We start from the raw sequence: 10,052 nt of genomic DNA, 5'->3' as shown, positions 1-10,052 counted from the left end.
CGGCCGTTGAGGCGCGGCCCCTGTGAGGGGAGCGCGCGTAACCGCCGCAGGGCTCGGCGCAAACGGCTGAAAACGGGCAGAAAACTCCCCGCATCGACCGCCCTGCTCCTCGCCGGCAGCCGCGGCCACCTCTCGGTTTGAACAAGCCTCCCTGCAGCCATGGTGACAGAAACACGCTCCTCAGGGCCTGTTCTCATCCACTTGCCTCTTCAGGTCTTCTGGTGACAAATACCGGTGCACGCAGGACAATTCCCAAAAAGTAGCGCAAGTAACTCGACCCCTCACGCCAATTCTTTCACTCTGAAGACGGTTGTTAGGCAGCAGTGAAGGAAAACAGAAGTTTATTAGTCTAATATATCAATGTATAAATGGGATTCAGTGCTCGGGAGTGTTGCTCATGTGAATGTGGCATACAGCTCCATGGGGAAAGGATTTTCCTTGAAGTGGGATTCTATCTTTCAATATTGCAGTAGTGAACAAAAAATACAACTCACAGGAGCAATTCAGTTACACTGGCACAAACTGCATGACAGGAAATTCCATTTAAAGCAGAAGAAACCTTTTCCTGTCAGAGTGGTACAACACTGCAACAGACTGCCCAGAGAGGGTGTGAAGTCTCCAAACTCAGAGATACTGAAAAGGTGACAAGATGTGATCCATGGCTGCCTACAGCACACCCTGCTCAGGAGAGATCTCTCCAGACATCCCTTCCAACCTCTGCTTCTCTGCGATCCTGCAGCATCACGAGGCTGCAACCGAGACAGCACACACCAAAGGAAAACAAAAAAGGACCATTCACATTGAGAATGAATACACTGATGGCCTGCTTAACTTTAATCATTTATTCAGGAATGTAAGTACAATTTGGGTTATTCATCATAAAAACCCACTCAGCAATGTCAACAGGAATATAGAATTGCCACATGGTTAACTCCTCAGAAATGCATCCACTATAGACTATAAATATCCAAGATAAAATTCCAACCAAAATAATTAACTCTGCAATTTGAAGTTCTATAAACAAAATTTGTACACAGAAGTATTAACAGCTTTCTAAGAGCACACTGGTAGCTCCTTGATGCCAAAGCAATACTTGTGAATAATCCAGCAGCTGTAATCAAGATGCTTCTATGTCCAATAAGAATGGACTGAGCTTTCATTTACACAGCTAACTTAACATTTCCTTGTTTGTCGAGTTCTACAATAGAGAGTTCTTTCAAGATGCGGACTCTTGAGTCAGTGGCTTTCAAATTCATCTTGTTCATCTGTGAAATACTGAGTGCTGCTCTGTAAGACAAGAGCAAATTATTCAGCAAAGAAGGGTATCAAACATCAGGCCTGCCAGGCACTGATTAAAAGGCTCATACTGTTTAAAGACTGATTTTTGCAAGTGCTCTGTAGTTTTCACATTTAGGCACCTTGCCATCAATCTCACTGTGCTGCTTCAAAGAACAGTCCAAGCTTAATGTCCAAGAATTGCTGGGTTAAAAGCTGCTTCATTTTTTACTGTCAACTTGACAATATCCACAGCAGAAAACACAGATGGGAGTCGGGGCTCAGGGACAAGGGCTCGAGTCAAGGTCCCAGGTCAGGATTTGGGGTAGCAATTTGAGTCAAGTAAAGGTTATATTTTTTCCTGGTTCTGAAAGCTAAAGGATTTTCCAATAAGACTGTGTCAGCAAAACTTAGTTCTGAGTAGACCCAGTTTTGGACATCTGTTCAGTGAATCAAACAGAAAGAAAATCTGTTTCTGAAGGACTTGACATGCAGTTTTGAAAAATATGAAATTATAAGTCATTTTTATGCAAACAAATTTGGAGAGTTTATTATGATGGCATGTCACTTTGAAATATATATATATATATATACACATATATATATATATATATATATAAAAACCAGCAATGGCATAAGTCAGGGAAATCAAAAAATAAAGTTATACTATAGAAGCAAATGGTTAACTAACTTAAAAGTTAACAACTGCTTTCATTTAGTTTAAAAAGGCTGAAATTTCTTTACAGATTATAAAAGTCTACTAATTGATTGCTTCCAGTCTTACCTGTTTTTATTTACAATGAAGTGGTTAAATAACTCCCTGTAAAAATGGTTTAAGTCTGCCAGTTTAACAGTACTTCTGATACTCCTTGGTACAGTCATAAGCATTTCTTCAGTCACAGGCTTGAATTGTGATTCTAGAAAATTGAAAATATAAGACATGTATGACACATACTGAAGACAAAAGCCTTAGGAAATATTAATATTATTTACAAAACTTCCAGGGGCTGTGTGTGGTGGGGGAGATCAGTCTACATGCTCAAGAGAAAAAAAGGGAACAGTAGGAAGATTTTTTTTCTCCAGCACTTACCTTCAGTTGACTCAGGGACTGCAGATTCTGAACTAACTGGCTAAAAATAAATGAGAGAGATTTCAAGACTTGTTGGAATTTTACTCAGAAATTAGTTTTTATAGTTTGCACATCTATATTAGTAACTGCATTTTACCATTTCATACCAGGGATCTCAAGAAATCATTTGATAGAGGTGAGTGGACCATGAAAAAATATGTATAAAAAAATAAGATCAGTAAGATAATTACAGTCTTTCTTTAATATTTTGCTTTTAACATAAGAACCACACCGAACCTTTGCAGGTGATTTATTAGAATTTTGTGCTTTGAGTCACTCTGAGAAAATAACTTTTTAACTATTATTATTTACAGCTATGTTCTGCTGTGTTATCGTTGCAATATACTTCAATAATTCTTATTCATACTCCAACCTGTATTAATATGTTACAGGAAATTAAATTTCTCTCCATTTTGATATACATGGGATTGAAGCAATTACACCCTTCACTCCCACCCAAAGGCTTCTTGCATGTGTTAACAGATCAACAAGAGCAGCAACCATCTGCATCTCTGAAAATAAACAGAAACATTTCCCTATGAAGGTCTTCAAAGTCTTGTGTCAAAACAAGGTGATTTTTTTTTTTCCTCCACAGGTAATTTAATTGAGACAAATCAGCAATGTAATCACATACAATCAAACCAAAAAGGTTTGTGAAAAATTGTAGCCCCATGCCTGAAATTTTTCATTCCTTTCAAAGGTATTAAGTCACAAAAAGAGTCCTCCTGACTTCATTTGAACTACTCAGATTAATAGTTTCTGAAATACAGACACTGTCATCTAATTACCTCTTCCTCCAGCGATTTCATTTCGTTGACACCCTGGCAGGTTAACTGTTGTGCTGCAGCCTGTTCTTCTTCTGACAGAGGCAAGCGCTAAAGAGAAAGAATTCTGATACTTTCAGTTCCAAAAATGCTGGTATTTACAGAGGAACTCACTGTTTGTCTAACCCTTTTCTCATGGAAGCTAATAGTAGATTTCTACTTTATTTCAAATGAAAGCAAGTTTACATGCTGAATATTTCTGAAAATCCAATTCTAATATCCATTTAATACCAATAAATGAGTTCATAAAAAGGAACGTTCCAGAGTTACACATTCCCCCAACTGTGGGGTGATGAATCAGGCTTGTGATTTATCAAAATATTTTTCAGTCCAACTACTCACATTAATGAGTAGTAACTCACAGGTTACACAAATACATGCTCATTTACAGAAGTAAAATGAAAATGGTACCTCAAGATCAGTATGTTGCTGTAGTGCCTGAACCATCTTCATTGTGTTTTCTAGGGCAGCACGAATGCAGTTCATAGATTCTCTCTGCTCTGTGGAAACTTTTTCCAGCTGCACACACATCATTTTATAACGAGACTTCACCATTGCAAGTTCTTCTAAGAGAGTAACTGGATTTTCCTATATAGAAATTAAACATACATTTAAACTACTATAGAAATTAATTGGCCACTCAAAAGTATAGGCAGTCACTAATATGTAACGTGGAATGAACCTCCACAATGAAAGTGATGAGGCAATCTTAGCCATGCCCATCAGTTTCAGCTATACATTTAATTTCTCATAAGCAGAAGTTATATAAAATGTTAAAATAGCACAGTTCTGTACATAAAATAGAGGTACTGATTTACTGTATTGGTGATTTTAATGTCTTCTCTAATTTAGAATAAATGAGAGACATCTAATTCAAAAGGTTATTGTTCCACTGTATGTCACAATATCATGGAGATAGGACAAATTTATAAAATCCGGTTACATGCTGACATGTTTCTCTCACCTCTCTCCCAAGCATGAATTTAGTCATTGTTTGCTGGTAAGTTTATGTTTGGTATCAGCTATTGGTTTATTTTAGCTAATATCAGAAACTGCCTCTGACAATTAGCTGTTAATACTACTACTAATTTCTCGAAGCAAAATGTAAGAATTTCACTATACAGGAACTGTATAGAGTTGTTGAATATATATTTAGCCAGTTATCTGTCTATAGGATTTAAGAAATGCTTTATAATAGTAAAAAGCTATCAACTAGGTAAAAGAAAACTAACATATATTTTAAGATTAAAAAACCTACCTATTTATTATCATTCACTTATTAAAAGTTCATGCAAAGTACAATAAAATCTATGAATTTAATCTGAAAATACTACCTCTGCTGTTGGATTATCAGGAAGGCTTTTCATTATTTCAAACTCCAGTTTGTGTTGAATATAATCCAGATCAGATTCTGCCTTCTGGAACTAAAATATTTAAGATAAGCCACAGTATATTAAAAAATGAAAACTGTAAATAAAACTCATCCATTTGTCTTTCTTGTATTTCAGGAAAGCAGAAGCCAGGTGCCTCCATTTTAAAGACAGATATGCTATACACGTAAGTTCCTAATCCTCCTGTCTATGCTCTTACCTAATGTTTGCCAATTATACTGACACATTTCTAGACTGAAATAAATAAATAAATGTGTAATTTTTAGAAGTTAAAAACTACCAACTAATTAGTTAGATAATAAAATGAGATACCTAGCATATTACTTTGCAAAATTCCTGTGCTATCCTACAGCTGAGCTACTTGGCTCAGGTATCCCTATGCCCAGCTGTCCCCACTACAAATGCAGACCCAGACGTATTTTCCTTACACATGCAAGAATTAAATGAAACCCTGCACACYGAGCTGCGCTTAGAGACGTACACAGACTCCTACCAATTCTACCACCAACGAATGGACCCTAACTGTTCTCTTTGCATCCTTTTCATCTTGCCCTTAGTACCTTTTTCACACAGCTGCACCAAATGCTTGTAAACATTTCCACTTCTTCCTAGATTAAATGCCCTTTTCTAAGCAAAACCTCTCAGGATGAAGTTTTTAACTAGTACTCCAAACAGGGAAGTTCTATCAAGAGACAAGAACAATGCATCTTGTTTAAAACTGATTGTCTCAGAATGTAAAAGGAGTCTTCTTCCCTGAGGTATTAGGATACTCTCCATTGATTTTTAGAGCTTTTTCTTGGCTAGCTGCTTTTCTTTTCAAGCATTAAAAATTCTATTAGCAAAACTGCAGTGCTCAGTTATTTACACAGCAAATATTATGAGTAAGTGTTCAGGATCCAAGCATAGAGACTTTGTTATTAATGATATTAGGAATGTATTCTTTCAGATGATTATAATACTCATAACACATTTGATTATTCTTTAATAAATCATACTAACAAATCGATAATCAAATTGATGACATCACAATTCTATCCTTGGGATAAATGACCCACCAGAGAATTAGATAATTGCCTTGTAAAACAGTGTGCTGATAGCGTTATATTTAGTTAATTAATTAAAGCCTGCAATTTTAATGTCTATTAAGGACTTCTACTTAACAAAAAAAAAAAAAAAAAAAAGGCAGCCTTTCAGTTCATGAAACAAACATGAAATTCTTCTGAATGTAATTATTTGGGGAATTCACAGGCACAAAAGAGACTATGATGAAAGCAAGCTAAATGCTTGGAAGTTACTTAACTCAGTGTGGGTTCCACTATTTAAAATGAGATTAACTCTGAAGTTATCATTACTTCTTTTTTTTTTTCCCCTCCAAAAGATTCAAAATAAGACTGTATTTATTAACTCTTATCTCAAAGTATTAATTGGCAGTACCATAGTGGTACCTAATTTAAAAGATGTTGTAGGCTTTTTGGCTATTTGTATTCTGGTAGTTAGGCCTGGATACAGAAGAATGTTGAGGTTTTAACCTTCAGTCTTTCCCTAACCACATCTGTTCCCCTCCACTGGCAAACATTCATAATTCTTCAGTTCTTGGGACAGACAACCAATCAAGCCACTTCCTGCTTTTCTCCATCTCCTCCATCAAATTATTAATTATTAGGAATGCACACAATGAATGTGAGTGTCTTTAAAAAGTATCCATGAAGTCCTGTCCTTAAAAATATTTCAGAATTGATATTGAAATATATAGAATGACAGTAAGCCACTAATTCCTTTGCGCAACTGTGATTCAGGACATTAAAAATTAAATATGAATCTGAATCATCACATTACAGTATTTTTAAGACTTGTCCTTTATGAAAACATTACGATTCAATATCACTGCTTTTTCCTGAAAGCATACTGCTGTTTAAAATAAACAAAATTTATTAACAATTTCAAAGCACAGTTAATAAGCACTGAGATATGTTCCTCCATTAAAACCCATTTTCCCATATTTTATAAATGGAAATAATTATTTCTTGCTCTATTTCAGGAAGCATACACCTGTAAAAATCTCATCTTAATATTATAGGTTAGGTTCATTTGCATGATGAATATTACATAGAATCACACAAAAATGCACATTTATGAAATGCAGATGTTGCAATTTACTCACAGGCTTTGAAGAAAGTGTTAGAACTGTAAGGCAAGATTCAAGCCACTGCTGTGTACTCTGCTTTCAGATGCTTTGACAATACTATTGCACTGCTAGCTGTAAAGTACAGTAGTGCAATAAAGTCAGAGCATTCGTAAGCAGCAAGAATTCTGCACAAGTAATCAGTACTCTCAAAATATGTATTAGTTAAAATTGGTTGAGTCAGATAGTGCTTTTGTATGTTGTGGACATTTGAATAAGGCTAATGTTTACCGAGTCCTGATACTGACATGTAAGAACTTCTGTATTTCAAGATATTATTATTACTTAGAATCACTGCCATTCCACTGGCCAAGAGAGAAAGGGGGGAAAAAAATCAAAGATCTGTCAGAAATTCATTAAAAAAAAAAAAAAAGTGTTCATTCAATTGGAAATGACATTTCCAAACGTAATTATCTTTTGGATTTGTCTTACAGCGAGAAAAGTGCTATTAGACAGATGTTCTCAAACTGCATTACAGGGAGCATTTTCTGGATGCTACAGTTTATTCTTCTGATTTGAAGGTGTTGAGTCACTTTTAAATGCATTTAAACATGACAAGATTTCTCAACATTGTGGATTTAAAACACCATTGAGGTAACCATTTGAAATTAGAGGACAATGAATGTGGGGGTGTATTTCATAAATCGCAATAAAATGCTATTATTAAAAAAAACAATAACTTCATATAAAATTTTTAAGAACTCCTGGGGTTTGTAGGTGTTAGCATTCTTAACAACAAATGCAAAGAAACAGGGAGTGGATATAAAAGATGACTGATCCACCCAGAGCAACAACCTGAGTTAACTCTACACCTGGGACATCATCTACAATATTTTGCAGAGAAGTGGCAATGCTGCACAGTGTTCTTCCCTTTTTGTGGGAAGATCCTTTTGTCCTTTGTCCTTTTTATCTATAAGGACCGACACCTAGATTTGATGGTATTTGTCATTAAAAGATCAGTTCATATTTCTTCTTCACAATTAACTAGGAGATCATGACTGTAAAATAATAACTCTCTGACAATCCCATTTTATAGTTGTTTGTCAAATCATCTGCTGGTCTTAGACATATAGGACTTTTGACTTAYGATTCCATAGAATAATAATAATAACAAGCAATGTAGATAGTATTGCTGGCCAATGCCCTTTTAACATTGCACTGCTTTTTGTGCATGATCACTAGTAGTACAACATAAAAAGGGCATTGGACAGACACCACTCGAAGAAAAGTACTTTAAAAAGTGAAATAAATTAAGTTGTTCTGAACAAAACATTTTATGTTAATTAATCCACTTTGAATATTTTACTAAATGGATATCCACAAAATTTAAGTTTCTTTCAGTGAAGGCTGCTGAAGTGCTGCATGCTGGAAAGCACTAGGTGAATATGCAAAATTCTGAGACAAATTTTAACAAAATGGTTGTTGTACAGAAAGATCCATTTCTTACTGCCACCTACTATGTACTACACTACGGCTTGACTCAACGTCTGTTGAAGCCATCGGAAAGATCTTCAGTTCCAGGTGAGCTCCATGAGCGCGGGGGCAGCACAGGCTTTGGTGTCTAAGTGCTAAACTAACAGCACCCAGGGTTCTTCCCTGAGCTGCTAAAGAGACACAATTGGCATCTTTTACATAATGAATATCATCTTACATTGGAGATGTTGTGATTCATTTAGTTCTTCTTGTTTACAGCAGTAGTCTCAGATAACCAGAGATTCACCTGGTGTTTTCATTTGCATTGTTCTTTTAAGCTCCTATAAATTAGTTTATCCTTAGTTCTATGAGACTAAAAGGATGCTTTTCGTAAAATGCATGTCAAAGTCTCTGGGGAAATAAGAACTGTTATTTTATCACACTTCTGTGGAGGGAGCTGACTTCACAGGATATCCAGGAAGAAGAAACAATAAGCAGAAGGAAAAGCAAGAGACACAAAGTGGCACTGTGAGACATATTTACCAATGTACATTTCTGACTGACTGTAAAAATGGCAAGAAATGCAAGATCACTTTACTGTCTGTAAAGTCAATTATGAAGCAGTGAGTGACCAATAACTGRCTTCTCCTACCATAAATAGACACCGCTGTTAACTTTAATGGCACTAAACTACCTTTTTCATTATTTAAGCTCTACAACAAAAATCATAAATCAGCAAACATTAACAGTATGACGTTCTTGTGCTTTTTGTAATAAAGTTCAAACTTGGGTACTTCTAAGCAGCTTTACAGCAAGGGAAAGCAAACATGATACAAAGAAGGCAAAATTTCTCAGAACTAACAGAAGATGTGGGGAAATCTCAAGCCTACACTATCAGCAGGGCTGTCAGTTTTGACTTTGAAATCAGAGCTAAACTTCCAAGTTTCTCAGCAAGGAAAACTTGCAAGGGAGTGTCATATTTTGCAGGACTATGTCAGCACAAGCATTTTAATTTACGTAAGGCCATTGGAATGAAGCCATAGCATCTATGAAGCATTTGGGTGTACAAAACAGTCCCAAGACACTTTACCTTGAAAATAAAAAAGTGAACTTGTGAGATTTGCATTAAAAGGAGAAGAAAGACCAAAATTTGAGAGACGCTACAAGGGATCTTGGCTGTTTCAAAAAGGCGGTTTGCTAGAGTGTATCAACATGTACAAGAACACTATGACTTTTTTGTTGCCCTTTTTATTTATTTGTTTTGCAAGGCACGAGCAGGGCAGAAAGAAGAGCCACTTATATAACGTTGCCGAGCATCRCCTTCAAGCGTGGGCACTAACAGCGCTGAACACAACTTCAGAGCTGCTGGAACTACGCAAAGCCGAGGGCTGCGGACGGAGCCGTCCTCGCGGAGCAGGTACTGCCCTGGGGCSGGGGGGGGGAGTGCGGGGAAAGGGACCCCCGGGGTGCGGGAGAAGGGACCCTCCTGCGCGCGGCCCGCGGCGGCCCCGCCGCCCTCGCGCCTCGGGCGCGCCGAGCCGCCTCTGCTGAGGGCGAGCGGCCGGGCGCGCCCACCCCGCGAGGCGGCGCGGGGGGGCTCGGGGTCTCTCCCGCGCTCCCAGCGCCCCTGCCCGCGGGGCCGGAGAGCCTTCCCTGCCGCGCGGGGCGGGGAAAGCGCCGCGGCCCCCGCGCAGGCTCCTCATCCCGCCCCTGCCCCGCGCCCCGTCCTCCTCCCCTCCTCTACCCGTGGCGCGAATGGACCGGCCCGCCCGACCTCTTTGCCCCGGCCACCCCTGCAGGGGAAATGGACCAGCCCAGGTGAGATTTCCCACCCCCCC

The 10,052-nt window shown here is 38.0% G+C and overlaps 1 protein-coding gene across 1 annotated transcript; it reads right to left on the bottom strand.

Moving 5' to 3' along the window:
• Window positions 1–973: 973 nt before the first annotated feature.
• Window positions 974–5,230, bottom strand: SKA2 (spindle and kinetochore associated complex subunit 2). Its single transcript, XM_026047872.1, has 7 exons — window positions 5,180–5,230; window positions 4,563–4,652; window positions 3,640–3,816; window positions 3,193–3,279; window positions 2,366–2,405; window positions 2,060–2,192; window positions 974–1,287 (listed from the first exon to the last, which is right to left on the bottom strand). Exons 1-7 carry the CDS (start codon window positions 5,213–5,215, stop codon window positions 1,161–1,163), a joined length of 690 nt encoding a protein of 229 aa, XP_025903657.1. The 5' UTR covers window positions 5,216–5,230; the 3' UTR covers window positions 974–1,160.
• Between the last annotated feature and the right edge of the window lie 4,822 nt (window positions 5,231–10,052).

This window comes from Nothoprocta perdicaria, unplaced genomic scaffold, assembly GCF_003342845.1.
Source record: "Nothoprocta perdicaria isolate Ctin4 unplaced genomic scaffold, notPer1 scaffold_50, whole genome shotgun sequence".
Lineage (NCBI taxonomy): Eukaryota > Metazoa > Chordata > Aves > Tinamiformes > Tinamidae > Nothoprocta > Nothoprocta perdicaria.
This window is presented reverse-complemented; position numbering and strand designations above follow the sequence as displayed.